General features: G+C 38.5%; 2 protein-coding genes and 1 long non-coding RNA gene across 3 annotated transcripts in view; 2 read left to right on the top strand and 1 right to left on the bottom strand.

Moving 5' to 3' along the window:
• The window catches only part of Su(Tpl) (Suppressor of Triplolethal), an 86777-nt gene extending 74979 nt beyond the window's left edge, over positions 1-11798 (top strand). The window contains exons 9-10 of the mRNA XM_011640130.2: positions 41-218; positions 312-11798. Of these exons, the coding sequence (XP_011638432.2) occupies positions 41-218; positions 312-566 (433 nt within the window). The 3' untranslated portion in view covers positions 567-11798. The remainder of the gene's footprint in view (positions 1-40; positions 219-311) is intronic.
• On the bottom strand, positions 6225-14372 carry LOC148934960 (uncharacterized). Its single transcript, XR_016140975.1, has 3 exons — positions 14233-14372; positions 12370-14143; positions 6225-7364 (listed from the first exon to the last, which is right to left on the bottom strand). It is a non-coding gene; the product is annotated as an uncharacterized LOC148934960 (long non-coding RNA).
• On the top strand, positions 12512-15461 carry LOC105428067 (protein STIP1 homolog). The gene is made up of 5 exons (XM_089083586.1): positions 12512-12648; positions 12900-13109; positions 13799-13952; positions 14013-14113; positions 14240-15461. The coding sequence occupies exons 1-5, from the start codon at positions 12628-12630 to the stop codon at positions 14441-14443; spliced, it is 690 nt and encodes a 229-aa protein (XP_088939712.1). The 5' UTR covers positions 12512-12627; the 3' UTR covers positions 14444-15461.
• Positions 15462-17121: the final 1660 nt, after the last annotated feature.

Raw genomic sequence — 17121 nt, 5'->3', positions numbered from 1 at the left:
TACATCGAACATTTATGCAAAATGATTGATATTTCTTCAGGTACTATACAACAATAAGCAATCCGGAACAGAAAAGACGTTACAAAGAAGAGTTCTACAGGAACTATGGCGAATATTGCAGGCTACACTCTGAAGTGCTCGTAACCGCGAATCGTTTCACGCATTTGTACTCATTATGGCAAGAGTATAAGGCATCGGGCAACACGACTGGAAGCGAGGTATTGTATTGTAGATACGAACTTCAGAGCAATCGCGTTTGTCAAACAAACGGGTAAGAATATTCACAAAGTGTGGTTTTTCTTTTCCTTCAGGAAATCAGAGAACGAATATTTCGTGAGTACAAGGAGACTAAGCAGGATCGGGTATATCAGCAGATGAAGGAACGATTTGATTATCTGCACAATAAGCTGAGCCATATAAAACGACTGATCTTAGAGTATGACAGTGAGAACGTCGCCGATAGAATGTTGACTGCGGACAATGTTGATAGCGGTATGATTAGCACCATTAACTCTGTAAACAACGGTAACAACAACACCGGGGGTATCGATAATCGGCATTACTGACATAAACTGAAACGACCGCCTCTTGTCTCTCTCCTTTTTCTCGGCACTATCAAAAATAGTGCTGTAAAATCTGCATTTTCTCGGCAAGTTCTAAGGCTGATTTTTCACGGTCCACATGGTTCCTGTGTTCTATCGCTGGAAAGTCAAGTGATTCCAAATGGCTTGAGGTTGCAAGATCACGTGTACAATATTTATCATGAGGCAACTTGCAACAATGATAAATCGTACGCAAGATATCTTTCCTGTAAATCCTCCCCACATCTCCGTCGCGAGAATCAACGATCGCGGCGATTTCCACGACGGCGACGACCTCGCCGACTCATGTCATCACGGTAAGGCTCGCGCGCGCCAATTTCGACCATAATAATAGCTCTTGCTTGATGAAGGCTGATGACAATCGAGTACGTTCAAGAGATAGGCAAAATATCCATCAAAAAAAATATATATACAATATATATATATATACAATATATATATATATATATATATATATATATACATACATACATACACATCTGGAAATCCATACGAGAAATGGAGATAAGGGCATTCTGATGATCGGCGAAATGCAAATATAAAATGTTGTGCGGGGATTTTAAGCTGGTCCCAAGGTGACTAAGGCAGATATTATAGCGAAATGAAAAGGCGCAGCGGAAAAGAAATAATTAAACTCTGTAATAAGTTACTTACTGTGCGTACGTCCAAGTGTGTCGTCCACTTTAAGAGTACGTAGATAAAAGAAAAGAAACAAAAAAATGATACGATTGCGAGAAGAGGGTCCAAGAGATAATAAGGCTTACCGCGTGCCACGTCCGGGTTTCTTTTTGTCCGCCGGAAGGAAAAAAGAAAACTGGCTCGCAAGACATAACATGTATACACTTGCATACACTTTATCCATGAGCTGGCACGAATCTGTCGTGCGTGATTCGTGCGTTGCTCGTCGCAACTTGAGAAAGGGCTTGGAAAAAAAGAAGAAAAAACGGGTTACCTTCCTATATATGAGAGAGAGAGACCTTGTAATACTTTGTGATTTTAAGATTCTTTGTTACTTCTTCGTTCTATTTTTCCTTCGCTGATACGTTCTATATAATAACGTATTGATTGTATGATAGGTATGGTCGGTTGACAAAAGAAACAATATGAAACGAACGAATCTTAAAGATAAAAAGCAAAGAGAAGCAAAGAAAATTAACTGACTGTGCAAAATGACAGCTCGAGCAAATGGGATATCAGTTTAAAATCGCTGAATTTTGTTTTAGAGGTGAAATCACTTTGATTTCACAAAGATTTTAAAACATACATTATGCTGGGACATAATTTTTTTACAATTTTAAATTTTAATTATTGATGAAAAGAATATGGGAAGAAGCGCTCGGCGGAGTGCGGCAATGAGTTTTCCGTAAAAAAAAGGAAAATGAAAAAAAAAAGGTAAAAATGACGTTTTTATAATAGTTTTTATAGTAATTATCAATCATTCGTTAATGATTAGTAAATGACAATATCACATTGTATAGTCTCATAACCCTTTTTTTTTTTAATTATTATTAGAATTAACGATAATTATATTAATATTATTCACAATTATTATTATTGTTGTGTGTTATATAATTGTTCAAATAATTAGAAAAAAATACAGACGCTATCCATGTGTAAACCGAGTACATTACGACTAGATTTCCAGTCGATCTTTTTGATTGACTTTGCAGCAGAAATTCACGGTGCCAAATTCCTAGTACTTTGTGTAATCCGTATTCTGTGGTATTCGGGATGTCACCAAGAACCATTTGTTCAAATAATGTGCAAGTAGAGTATATGTCCAATATGTTGTTTAATGAATTTGTTATATTTTTACGTATTGTATATCTTGTAACAAACCTTAAATTTTGAAAATTTTGTAGCAAAAATATTAGTATCTTTTTGGAATTTATCCTTTTGTTTGATGGAGGATTTTCTTTTTTTATTTATACACTACAAAAAAGTTAGAATAACACTGTAACGCTTGACATTTTTAGTGATTGAAAGACTTAAACATTATATATATTTTAACTTTTTAACTTTGATACGCGATATTATCCTCCCGGCCCTCCCCCTCGACAATCCTAGTCGTTTTATTGCTCATTAACAGATTCTTCACGACTACAGATAACTTGCCCGAAGCCATCCGTTCAGTCGTGTGATATAATGAAAGGAGAAAAAGAGCATGTCAGGTGTATAAAATACTTATGAAAGATTGTATATGTAAAAACGATTTGCTGAATATTTTAATGATTAATTAATCGCAATGTTTCTTCCTCGCAGAAATTATCGTTACTTATATTCATGACTCTTTTTTCCTATTACGTTCCTGAGCACATTAATAGATTTATCGTGCGATGTTAAATTTTATATGAGCAGCAATAGGATGATCTAGACTCGTTTAACAAGTTTATATTTTTTCTTTCTCTTTTTCTTTGATATATATATTTTTCAATGAAATGCAATAATTTTATTATTATCTGATGCCAATTGAATGTTGAATTCATAGATTTTTGGGACAATTGTTTGAATATTAAATAATTCCGGTGTTTATCGATTTCTCTTTGTTTTATAACATCTAGTTATTTATAATTGATTAATATATATATATAAATATATATTTACACACTTATATAATGAAAATGTTTAAAAAAATTCATTGTTATCAACTTTGAACTTTTTATTACAAAACAGCGATATTGTAGAATTTCTCTTGTAGTTGTGCAATACGACACATTGCGCGAAAGTCATTGTAGATATAAATAATCCCGTAATGTTACAACGCGCATTGCACCATGCGAACTCTGTTTAAGAACGCGTTACAAGGAACGATATTCTGGTTAGAGTCTTTATGCGAAATGTCGGGGAAAATGTTGAATAGAAAATATTGAGAATAATTAAAGAAAAGGAGTATTGCGTATATGGCACAGCGCCGAACACTAATACATACAAGATATGGAAGTAAAACAATTTATTTCCACATTTAAATATTTATATGTATATTATATGAATATTAAATTTATGTAGATAAAGGTATATACATAATATATTCGAAATTATAAATCATGTTTAAAGACAAAAAATCCGTTGTAAAGCGCGTTTGAATTATTGTATCATATTTTTTTTTTTCCCTACATATTTTTCCTTCTTTTTATTTTCTTCCATTTAAATTTTTCCAAAATGTAATAAAAATATAGAAAATATTAATAAAAGAAATTTAATAATAGAAAATATTAATGGTTTTTTTTTTTTTTTTTTTGTTTTCTTATTTTCATTCGTGTTCACCATTCTCATAACAAATTGAACGATTTTTATCAATGCTGGCTTCGACGCTCTGCGCTGTGCCATACACACAAACTCGAAATGGAGCACGAAATGCCTCGGTAAAGACTCACGGCCGAGAATCGAATGTTTTTTCAGGTCTGTAGTTACCACATTATACCAGTCAGTGCCGTTTGTAAAACCTCTGTATCAACTTGTAAATACGCTACGATTACGTTGTAAAATCGGAAGGAGGTGTTTCTCTTCGTTTAGCTATTGAGTTTACTACTCGAACTTCGGCAAGCACGTTCGATTAAACACCCTCGTCCTCCGTCGACCGACCGATCGATTGTCTTAACAATTCAGCCGAGAAAGAATGTAAACAGTGCCAAAGAAACTGAACCGAAATGATGTTCAAATAATAGGAAATATGGTATCGATCGAAACGATGTAGCTCGTGCGTTAACATGAACCGAAACGATGCAACAGGCCGGTTTCTTTCGCGCTCGTTGCCTCCCTTAAACTCGAGCGTTGTTCCCAGCTAGTTGCATTTTTCCTTTCTTTTTTCTTTTTGTGAAAGCAAGTGCTCTTAATACCGCGCTTAGCGTTTAAACGTTTGCTCCATAATTATCGTGACTTTGTTATCGTTTTCATGAGAAAAGATGATCATTAGCAGAGGTTCGCTGTTCTCCAAATGAAAAGGCATTATTCTCTCTGTCACTCTCTCTCTCTCTCTCTTTCTCTCCCACAATGATTTGACAGAGTTCGATGTAAAATCGTTTATAAGTATACGTTTTATATGTATCTCGCACAATGAAAGTCCCGAGTATACACTCGCGCCGAGGAAGAGAATCAAAACTTATGCTAGAAATTGCCCCCGTTCCCGTTAATCAGGGGAGAGAAGGGATCATCTGATTTCGCTGGAGGAGTGATCTTCCTCGGGTCGCCGATTTCGGTTAGAGATAGCGTTATTTCCCCTCTGTAATTTAGATTATACTCTAGTTGTTCGTAAACTGCGACGTCCACGCGATATTATCGTCCCAACGCCCAGAATCAGTCGTGAGTCCGAAGTCAGCGCACGACTCATCGGACGGAACTCAGAGGGCAAGTGCCCTTATGTCCTTATCTCTGACGCGTGTCGACATTTTACACGCGCTTCGATACTGCCTCCAGAACCACCCCCAGATGTCATCGAGTCGTGCTCCGTCCGTGTTGTTCGGATGAATGATACTTCGCAGACGCGATCGTATCGTGCTCAAAAAGTCCAAGCGACGTTCGCACTCCGTCTCCGTCTCTCTCTCTCTCTCTCTCTCTCTCTCTCTCTCTCTCTCTCTCTCTCTCTCTCTCTCTCTCTCTCTCTCTCTCCTTCCTCTCTACTTTTCTTTCTCTATCTCCTACTCACGCTTCTTTCTCGACTTGTTGGATAAACGAAAACTCTAAGTGCCAATATTAGCAAAGCGTGAATTACTGTATATAACATTTACACACAAATACACATATGCATACACACGTACACATAAATAGCGTAATCTTACGTACATTATATCTATTTTAGCGGTATGTGCAAAGCTGATAAGGAGTATATATACGTATATGCAAGTTTCGGCTCAGACTCGCGGGTTTTTTTCCTCGATAATGCGATCGGATGGCAATCAGATGGAAATCAATCGGTTAGACTCGAATTGAAGATAATAACGCGGAATCGGGGATTCGTAGAGATTAAAAGTTACGCTTTAGACATCTCGATTTTTCTGTCTCTCTCTTTTTCTTTCTTTCGTCTATTCTCAATCGAGAATCAACTATCCTTATCTCTCGAGTCCTCGAACAGACAAATCGTCACGTTTGTAGAACTTTCCCGGAAGTAATGTGAACTGAGGAAGGTATCTTTCTCATAACGATCAAGTTTCATCTAATTGGACTTCTCGGCGAGTCGTTATCAAAATTTCTTCGCAATCTTTCTCCGCTCGCCTTCCCTCGCAAGGCGTTTTGCGAGTCGTTCCACCCGCGAGTTACGTTTCCTCGCGAGTTACGCAACAGGAAAACTCGTTACTTCCAGAGAAGCACCCATTCTCGTCGAATGCGTTTCCGGTGCTGAAATAACAGTTAGCAAATTCGTTCTGACGAGGAGTGAAAGCGCATAGAAAAATATTATAATTATTATGGATAAAAAAAAAATAGAATGGCTGTAACTTCTAATTGAAAAATGTCACGAATTTTACTTATCAATTTTAATCGAGAGGCAAATGAACGAATTGATCCACGGTGTCATTCGTAACATTCTCTCGTATTCGCATATCTTGAAATGATCTTAGTTCCCGTTATGATTCGATCGACGAGAGATTCAATTGCGGGAACTGTGACATATCATTTTATCAGTATCCATTCTTTTTTTTTTTTACGAGAGGCATATCACGTATATTTTCTCGATTTGCCGCATTTCTGATCCCTCATAGAATGTCCTCGCGCGGGAACACGTCGTTCGACGTGAGAGAAATTCGTATCAAGAGACCGGAAACATGCTCTTCGCGCTTCGACGATAAGGAGAGGTTCTTCTCCATTCGAGAAAGTCGGCGAGCAACGTGCAGCTACCACAGGTCTTTCATCGCAATCGAACGAGGACTCGGTCTCCGAATCTGTCCTCGACACAGACGTTTCTTCTTCCTTCTCCTCTTCTTATCGGAGGCGAAGAGCAATGTTGCACAATCGTGCTTTACTCCCGTCTATCCGTCTTCTTTGCGTTCCCAGCGGCGGATTCCCAGCGTGCTGGCGGTCTTCAAAGGGCTGACACGCGACCGTAGAGGGATGGCGACGAACAACGAAATTTCCGCTCTTGCTCGCTGCCGGAATATCTATCGTTTTCACACAAATTCGCCGCTTTCCACGACGGTTATATTCTCGTTTCCCTCCCTCCCCCCCCCCCTCTCTCATTCTCTTGTTTTTTACCGACGCCGTGCTCGACGGAGTTGCTGTGGAATAACGGAATGAGATTCCGTTCGTCACGTAGCGATATGCTTTTGACTGTGATGTGTGTTTGTTGCTAGGAAAACTACGTAATAATATAATCGCCCGTGCACCCCGGGATGATGTGCGCGACGACACGCGTTAAGTTTTTCTCTTGAGGACAAGGAGACGTTAACCCTCTGTCTATCGTCCGTTGGATCCTCGGCGGCTGTTGCCGAAGATGCGCGATCAATCGGGAGGGAATTGAAAAACGGAAATTGCATCTTTATATCTCACGCACATATTATACATACACACTGTGAGAAACTGTAAACATTTACATATATTATTATATTTATAATATATATTAATATAATTGATAAATATAATATTTATTAATATATTATAAGTGTTATACTTTTAATATTTATAATATATTAATAAAAAATTATGTATATTAATGTAGTGTATAGTTTCGGTGGATCCAGATAGAGCATTCGTAGATAAAGGGTTGACGTGATGTTGAATACGAAGAAAGTAGGCCCGAAGCGGAAGAGAGAACCGTAGAGATTCGCGTGTTGACTGAAAAAGAAAAGAAAGAGATTAAAGCGAATCGAACGAAGGAGAGAACGAAGAAGAACGAAGAGACGAGCGGACGAAACAGAATCGTTCGACGATCTTGCAACGATACGATGATCGATCGATTCGTGGCGAATGCTCGCGTTATTCCCCTCTCCCCCCCCTCCCCTCTTCCCCATTATTATTATTAACATTCATATCAAAATAAGGAATAGTCCACGGGACGATGGAGATCGATCTCGTTAACTCTTTGAAGCCCATACTCATTCGAGATTGAGTATCCGCTCCGGGTTGAATGTAAAATCCTTCCTGGCTTGACTGCCAAAATTTTTTAGAATGACCTTTAGCCGCGAAAGCCTTAACAAAAAAAAATAAGGAAACGTGGGAAAGAGAGAGTAGTTCTTTCCGGAAAGAGGCCAGTTCGGTGGACGCGCGCGGGTTTGCGATCTCGACGCGGAGAATCGACGGAAGCGAGTCGATCTCTTCCGCGCGATCGATCGCCGCCGAATGGTAGAACGAAGGGAGATCGATCGCCACGTGCCGAATCGAGAAGCGAAGGGATATTTTGTAAGTGCTTAAAAGAAAAGAAAAACTTAAGCTGCGTTTCGGATGACTGATAACTGTGACTTAAGGACCGCGAGAAGATAGTCTTACATTTTCAGCAGCGATCACATGAGAGAGAAGAAGCGGATGTGAGGGATGACGAGGAGAAAAAAGAAAGAAAGAAAGAAAGAAAGAAAGAAAGAAAAGAAAAGAAAAGAGCGGGCTTTACATACGTATATATGTGCGAACGTATATATATACATATGAGGGTGCGAGAGTGTGAGAAAGAAAGAAATGGAGCGAGAGAGAAGTGATGATTATTACGATGACGACCGGGCGACTCGATATTTGCATGTATAGGTATATATATATATATATAATGTACCCCGAGACTTTTATTGACGACGACTGCATTGCTCCCCCTGACAAAGGCTCGTATATTCATATTACATAGTTGTATTTACAATTATTACCTATACATATATATAAATATATATATATAAATATATATTATATTCACTAATTAAAGTATACAAAGTGCGAAAATGCGATAAAGAGGAAACTATATTGTTAGCAAGAAAAAAAAAAAAGATTTTGCAGGAAGGGGCCCGCTTTCGGGGTTCTCGCTCGCGTGGAACGCGCCGTGCTCCGGGGAGAAATCGCGCGGATCGATCCAGGGGAACGCGGATTTTCCCTCGTTGAGACTCTCCGACGCGCCTCGAGCTTTTTGCCGGCAGAAATTCGCTCGCGTATCACGTGACTCGGCGTGATTAGATTTTAAAACCAAGACTTAGGCTGTGGCCATCCCTGTGTACACTTCATTCCGCGCAACGGCAATCGTAACACTATTTAATTAGCCCCTTTAATTGTATTAGGTATATAATGGATAAAGAGGGATGGGAGGGAAGATGAATCGGAGAGTTGGATCCAGTCGCGTTTTTCTCCGTCTCCCTCTTTCCCCGCGCCTTCCCTTGGAGCCGACGTTAATCATCGGTCTTCTTTTCGATCGTGTCTTCGATTTTGTGCAATCGTCGCGCTCGCGAGACGGTTTCGCGAGACGCGATTTTTTCCTAAGGACTATTCGGATGTTCCTGTCGGATGTTCTTTTCTTTATGCGAATTGCAGCGACTCTCAGTAATTGAGATCGAGATTTTTGCTTCTTTATCCTTTTTATACCTAAAAGCGTCCGTCCTGAAAGCAGCTTTCTCTCCCTCTCTCTTTCTGTCTCTCTCTCTGCATGTAAAAATCGTGTGCAGCTACGGGTCCTATTTAAATAGAATTATAAATATAATTTCTATCATGTTTCTAACGCGAAAATCATAGCAAAAATACGTTACCATGTGTCGAGGAAATCAACCTTTGTAGCTAAACATCGTTAATTTTTCCTCAAATCCGAATCAACGCGTCATTAATTTTTTATTGTTCCTTTCAAACGATTAAAAAAAAAATATATAAATATATAAGTTGCTGTCGGTGAACCGGTAAATTGTAAAAGATTTAGCGTCGTCGTCGTCGTCAAAGATTTAATCTTTAACCGACGCATGACGAAGTCTCTCACATATATTTATTTTATCGCTTTTACTATTGTGAACGCTGTTCCCTCCTTACAGGAGAATTCCATGTTCCATTTTCTCGCTTCGATCCATTTGCTCGATTCCGAACGTTATACTGATCCGCCACAAACTCCTCCAAATATGCCTAGGCGCATCTCTCGAATCGCAAACTGTTCGGCCGGGCTTCGAGAAGGCCAATCGTGCAAAACGTCTTGTGCTCCGCGACGAAGTGTTTTGATATGTCACTTTTTTCACATATTGACATCCGTCTCGCGGTTTCGCCGGAACAACGTGCTTTCGTCGCGTTCCACACGCGAGCTTTTGTCCCTGTCCCCCCCTCCCCCCCCCCCCCCGAAGTCGGGCCGTGCTCGTGCTTCTGTTTATTCGAGAATCGTGCATGAGAGAAAAAAAAGCGAGGAAAAAGAGCCACGCGACAAAAAAAAATAGAAAAAGCGGAACGCGTATGAGTGTGACGGTGACAAGACGAAAAAGGGCAAGGTGAAGAGGGAGAGGAAAAAGAGTTGATTCCAAGGATTGATGAAATTGACGACGACATTTGCTGACGATTTACTACGAGTGACGACAAAGTGAGCTGCGTGCGTTGAGAGTGCGTAAGAGCGAGTTGTGTGTCTCGTGATGATGTGTGCGTGTCGACGGACGGGACCGTCAGTCCGTCCGTCCTGTCTGCGGTTCGCGGCGATCACACGCGTGCCGATAACCGATAATGCGGTTCCGCACGCGAGCGAGGAGGATGTGTTTGTACATAATCGAAAAACTGCGATTTGAGCGCGGAGAATCGGCGAGTCTATCCGTCTCACGACGACGTTTCTCTGTCCCCCCTCTCCTCTCCTCTCCTTTCTCTTTTTTTTTTTGTTACGCTAATTTAATTTGTATATAATTCTTTTTTTTTTTTCAACGATCCAAACCCCCCTCATCGTTGTTAATCTTCCAGTCGCGCCGACTACGATCGCGCGAATGAGAGGGACAAAGCGTGCGGCTTCTATTCGTTGTTGTGTGCGTGTGTTGTTGCGTCGCCTTTTGTTATCCGTTTGTAACGTTTGTAAAGATCGACGGCAGGTCTGTTAAAACAAAAAGGAAATAGCCACGAGGGAGATTCGCCACGGCATCTTTCGAGAGCCAAAATGATGGAACCGCGCCTCGCGCGCGGCGGTTCAATCCGCTTTGTATTATCGGTGCATTAATTGATTCGAATCGAATTGCCGCTGGATGACGACACACGGAACGACGGGTTCTCACACGAACGAGTCGAAAAATGCTAAGGCTGGCCACATCCGGTGATTTCCGTCCCGCGTACGTGCAACACACGAGCGAGAAACTCGCCGTCTGGTCCTCCGCGCGAGGGTCCCAGCAACAATTTCTGTCCATTTCTCGCGGGAGTCCTGTCGGCGAATTGCACGATATACAGGATGTCCGAAACCACTGGTCGAAAGTCCCAAAGAGAGATTGAAAGAAGACGTTGATCTCCGGAAACGAGACTTCGTCTTTAATAATGTCGTTCGGGGAGAACTTACTGAGCTTCCGCCAAAGGCGATTCTTATCGTTCGCCGTGTGGACGTTTGCGGCCAAGGGACAGACCACGGTTCCGGAACATCTGTAATAAAGTGAACGATTTAGGCATCGAAGAAATACCCTGGCGCATCGACTCGTTCGCGCGCAGAGCTTCGTCCCGCGACGCAAAACGTGGCGTATCTCTCGTCGAACGTCTAAGGTCCATTGCTACCAATGTAGAAGATTAACTTCAGTCTCAGTTTAACTTACTCTTTAGCTTTCTCTTGGTTCTGAAAATTGAAAAAAAAAAGGATAAAAGTAAATTGAAGCGAGATTAAAGTTAATGAACATTAGTGAAGAGGGATGTATGTTTCTCCCTTCGAAATTATCGTGACTTCCGAAAAGCGAGGCAAGATCGCGGGAAACGCGCGACGGAGCTCGAAATGCCGATTCTCCGATTCCGTGGGAGCACTCCGAAAAGCGCAAAGATCGGCACCACAGTGCCGGGTAAATCACGGAAAATCAATAAAAAAAAAAAAATAATAACTATATTTATTCGAATGACTTGCCAAGAGTTTTGTTGCATAGTGTACGCGAGATAAATTTAGAGACGGCAGTAAAAAATCCTACAAAAAAAAAAAATGAAGAATGTAGCAGAATGGTTAACGATATGAATGATGATCTGGCGGGATTTAACGGACATAAGTTGCATAGCTATTGTGAACAGTTTTCACGAAATATTGATGTATATATCTTAAGTTTGTATTATAACTCTCCCCACACTTAATTTGTATGAAATGAAAAATTTCGAACATTAAAATCATGAACAAAAGGAGTCGTTTTTACTTTTCCCCGGCATCTTTCCTCTTTCCATTTATTCCCCCCCCCTTCCCCTTAATAGAAATGGAGTAATTTCAAATGAATTATGATTAACTTAAAATCGGCGATTAATTTATAAAGTAATATTCCATTAGTGTGAATACAGTAATTATTATTATTATTATTATTATTATTATTATTATTAATATCAATGACGCTGTTGCGCGTATCATGTTTAAAAAGTACTTCTTTACGTAATATTTTAATTAATAAATGCAAGTAATTTGTAAGTCTAGATCAATTTGATCTCCGCACGAACACTGTGTGTTAAGATCTGGGTTAACTTTACACTTTTTCCACTTCTTAGAAAGAGACAAAAGATGAGCTAAATAAAGATTAAAGTTAATCTACATCGGTAGACAGGGAGAAATGGACGTCAAAGTGTCACTTCCGGCGACGAGATGATACGCGTGTTATGCCGAGTAAATCGGGTGCGCTTTCGTTAAACGAGAGCTCTTATCGTCATGACGCAGAGATGCGTGCGCAATTCGCGTGGATTCACACACGCGCGCACACATATATACCTGTTTTCCCGCGCATGCACCCACCGGGTTGCTTCGGTGGACATGACAGGTGCTCCTCTTTGACAATTGCGCGCGTCCAATCGAGAAAACACCCCAAAACAGACGAATCTTAAGTGACGAATAATCGATCGATCCGTCACCACTTACCCACGCGACAATTTGTTCCCTAGGCTTCTTAGTCTTTCCCTCTCTCTCTCTCTTTCTCTCTCTCTCTCTCTTTCTCTCTTCTGGAAGATTAGGAATACTGTGAATGAAAGTATGAATGCCCAGGAGGCAGAGGTGAGGCTTTATCGGAGCTTTCGCAATCGTGCTTATTGACGCTGTACAAACCGCAGATAGAAACCGCTTCCGAGAGAAAAACCGCACGTTTCTGCGACGATTTACAAATATATCGCGCAAATAGAGAACGCGGGTCTTCTTTCGTTAACCTCCAAACGCCACCACCCCAGTGTCGTGTATACATATGTGTATATGTGTACATCGGTGCGGAGGGATTAACGCGCACGAGGCGTTATTTTCTTTTTATTCAGGTGGAGAACCTCAAGCAGCAGGGAAATGCGTGTGTCAGAGAGAAAAAGTATCAGAAGGCCATGCTTCATTACTCACACGCGATCAAGCTGGACCCAAAGAATTATTCTCTCTACAGTAACAGATCTTTCACCTTTCTGATGATGGAACGCTACCGCGATGCCTTGGACGACGCTTTGATGACCATCCGACTGAAACCTGACTGGTCCAAAGTACAGTATTCACGGAATAAGTCTGTTTTTTTTTTTTTTTTTTTAAATTGAACTCCTTGCACGATTCATCTTTTTTTTCGATATGAGAAGAAAAAAATGAATCGTGCAAGTTTAGCTAAAAAAAAAACAAAAAAAAAACAAAAAAAAATAAACCTTATTTTTATCGATGTAGATTCGCTTCAATCTTGATTTAATCAATTTTTTATTTTTAGTTATTCGTTAATTTTTTAGTTATATTAGAAAAAAATAAAGGGGATATTAAATTGAAATTTTAAAGTTATTATGTATTGGTAAAAATAGATATAAATTTAACAATTAATACGAAGGTATGAAATGAGATAGATTTCTTTTATTTAGAATTTATATCTCAATTGTCTGTTCATTATATGTACTTTAATTTGTTTTTACTTTATTTTTAATTGGCTTATTATTTTTGAACTCCAAGGTTAGCTAACGACTATTTTTATCAATATAGATTACTCCAATCTCGGTTTAATTTACTTCCTATCCTTTTTAATTTTACAAATTAAAAAAAAGATAAAGAGAAAATTAAACTAAAATTCAAATTAATCTTTATTGCTAGAAATGCATATAAATCATCCGAGGAGAATTTATTGAATCTGAAAAATTAATTTCTTTAGATTCAAATTTTAAAGCGTAAGAGATTAATACGCTGACAAATGTTTCAGGGTTACTTCAGGAAAGGTGAGGTTGAGCTGAAATTATCTTCCTACAACGAAGCGCTTGAATCTTACAATAAAGCCCTGTCCTTGCAACCGAACGAACCTAAGATTTTGGAAGCGATGAACAAAGCGTCCAGGTCGTTGATTAAAGACAGAAGAGGTACTTGGTAGTTATTTTGGAACTATGAAAACTGAAACGTAACGAAGTACTGTTTCACAGCTGATCAACAGATTCCATGGCTTGGAGCTGGCGTCGGTATTATATTAGGAGTCACAGTTGTGATCGCCGACTATGTTTTTACAAACAAGCCCACTCTGACGGTATTGATCCATAGTTATATTTTTAAATTGCTATCGAAAGGATAACGTTCGTAAATAAATTATTTTTATCATTGCTATAATACAATACACAATATAATTATATAATTTTTCTATTTTACCATATAGCATCCTTTGTTGATGGCGTTATTAACAATGTCTGTAGCGATGATTGGTTTTGGCATCGCCAAGGGACTCCGTTATTTTCTAAAACATCAAAGAAAGTCGATCCTGATGGGAGACCTTCCTCTCGGTTTATATTTACTAGAAACAAACGAATTGGATGATGTCTACGTAAAAGAAAGTATTGATACAAAGAAAAAAATACGGTAAGGCAATGACTCCGCACAGGAGGAATAGAGAGTTTGTCTTGATCATTTATTTCAATGCAATCTACGAGCAATCTAAAATAAGAGATACGATAATGTTTCGAAACATCAAGTATATAAATAATAACGCGAGACGAATAGAACTAATTGATTATTCGACTAGATGTCTATCGAATACTACTGCTGTCTTCTATTCAAAAGTTTGATACCTTTAATATACTGTTATTTTTAATTTTACAAGGCATGTATAAGGCATGTATATTTATATCTCGCAATCGAAAGTGAATCCAATCTATTTACTGTCCAATCTAGTTATTAAATCTATTATTTGTACATTTCTTCACAATAATTCCACGAATAATTTTTAAACAAACTGCGAAAGATAATTACAATGAAACGTAAACTAACGATTAATTATGTATACATGCCAGTATATCTAATTATATATGAATTATCATATATAAAGTATGAACGTAGTTCTTAAGAAATAGTTTGTTCAAAACACTATTAAGAATATTACATTTGCCTCACATTCCTTGCAACTTGAAAACCTTGCTAGAAGCATTATCTTTCATTCTTAATTCTTATATAGAATGAATAACAAGGTATCAATTTAATATGCTAATTTAATATGTTTATATGTATGCGTGCGTGTGTGCGTCGTGTGTCTTTTTACCTTCCGCACTTTATAATACATCGAGTACAAATGTGTGAAGCATCTCCTTTGAAATTAAAGATTGAAATTATATATTCAAGTATATCCAAGTTTTCAGCTGGAGATCGTCCAGTCAAACTCAAAAAGATTAATAGATTCTACTTATAATGTTATACATACAACTATGAAATATGTCTGTAAGTATACTATTTGAATTATAGGTATATACTTATAGTATTCATTCAAGTTATCGATTATTTGTTACACACGACTCGAGTATACCGATGCCGTCTGTATACAACCTGTGAACTATGAACGGTTTACAATATCGCATGGTTGCCCAATAAAGATGATATTACAAGCACTACTGATGAATATCATCACGGCTCGATTTCTGAAACATCGTCCTTCGAAACTTGTCGTTTTATGTTCCACTCGCATGTAACCGAATTGCGCAATACGGGAAAGTAACAAACAGCGAAAATACATGCGGTGCGACGGGGCGAAAAGTAAAAGGAGATTCACCAAGTAGTTTTAGGTCGATTCATTTTCGAGGTTATATCTTAAGAAAAAAGAAAAAAAAAAAACAAGAAAGAAAAACGCCGATAAAATGGAAATAAGTCAGAGCTAATAAAATACTGCTAATTAAAAAAGTCAACAGATGACGATGTGTCACTGAACAATATGAGCATTATTTCAAGAAAATATCTATGCAAAACATATTAAAAATCGATGAACATCTTTCTGTAACAGTTTGTGAATATTTTAGTGAATGACTAATGTCGACCAGCAGGGAAAACGAAGGTATTGGCATATGTCGGAGAGAAGAATGGAAAAATATATTTCTCTCTAATTTACAGAATGATATTGAAACAATCCAATTTTCTATGCCTCTGATACAGAACTGCGCTTTCTATTAGCTCGCAGCATTTTTGCTTTCTACATTTTTAAATGCCTTCCCCCTCTTTTTCTATCTCATATACGCGATCGTTGTATACAATTATTCTCTCGCGCGTATATATTATTGCGGTTCGTGGCATAGATAGACGAAATAACTGGACCGCAACTCGTGTAGGTTGCAGCAAACAAAGGGAAACAATGTTGCTAATGCGAACACCGCGCACCATTTAACACTGCAGAAAAGCGTAAAGTGTTTAAAAATTATCAAAAATTAATTTAGATTACAAATCGATATTTTTGCAATAACGATGTTTTCGCAGGGCTATAAAAAAAAAATGTTTTCAAATAAACAATTTGCCTGCGTGAATTCAAGTGGCTGCAAAAATAGAGCTTTAGTTCGATAACCATATCAGCTGTGCAACGCGGAGTTAATCGGGTTCCATCTAATTACATTTTTGCTACTTTGCTTAAGTAAATACAGCCTAGTCACTTTTTTTTTTACATTTCTGATTGGGTCTGTTTAAAGTATAGATCAAAAGAAAATGTTTGCAAGAACGTAATCATTAAATTGTGATAATATTATAACACTGTACCAGGATTAAAATGATAAGATAAGCAACTTGTAACAAGACTCTAATCAAACTGGTATTAATAGTAGGGATTCTCGTCTCGTGAATAATGTTATCATCTCCGATCTCTTATGAAGTATATTATCCTCTTTCATCCTCAATCATCTTTGCAACCGTTCCGAGAAAGGAGCCGCCTGAGAAAGGAATTCCATTTGAAAAAATTCAAATCCCGCAAACTACCTAATTTTTAATCTCTCGAAAATCAGACAGAGTACGTCAAAAGAATTCGGAAGAAGCGATGGGAATTAAAATTCCAACTTTGCTTACAAAATACTAAAAAGCTTGAAAAATTCATTCGCCTCGAAACTCCGAGCGTTCCGAAGGATTTGATATGATAAATTTATTGTATAATAAATCTGTACAGGGGGGAAAAAAAGATCACGATAGGTTTGTTATCATTCAATTTCGTCGAAAAGCCTGAAAAGGATCGAGATTAGTTTATTGTCGCCGCTCATTCTCAGTCCGTATAAAACGATGCGCGGACGAATCACGAGTTCG

The sequence above is a fragment of the Pogonomyrmex barbatus genome, unplaced genomic scaffold, assembly GCF_055798465.1.
Source record: "Pogonomyrmex barbatus isolate J1 unplaced genomic scaffold, ASM5579846v1 scaffold7, whole genome shotgun sequence".
Taxonomy (NCBI): Eukaryota; Metazoa; Arthropoda; class Insecta; order Hymenoptera; family Formicidae; genus Pogonomyrmex; species Pogonomyrmex barbatus.
Note: the sequence above shows the minus strand (reverse complement) of the source record. Positions and strands in the feature narration are given on the sequence as shown.

Bases quoted from the DNA above. Each gene is read 5' to 3' on its own strand.
- LOC105428067 (XM_089083586.1), top strand. From the start codon at position 12,628: ATGAATGCCCAGGAGGCAGAG. The intron at 13,110-13,798 runs GTACAGTATTCA...CAAATGTTTCAG, and splicing joins TGAAACCTGACTGGTCCAAA to GGTTACTTCAGGAAAGGTGA. The intron at 13,953-14,012 runs GTACTTGGTAGT...ACTGTTTCACAG, and splicing joins GTTGATTAAAGACAGAAGAG to CTGATCAACAGATTCCATGG.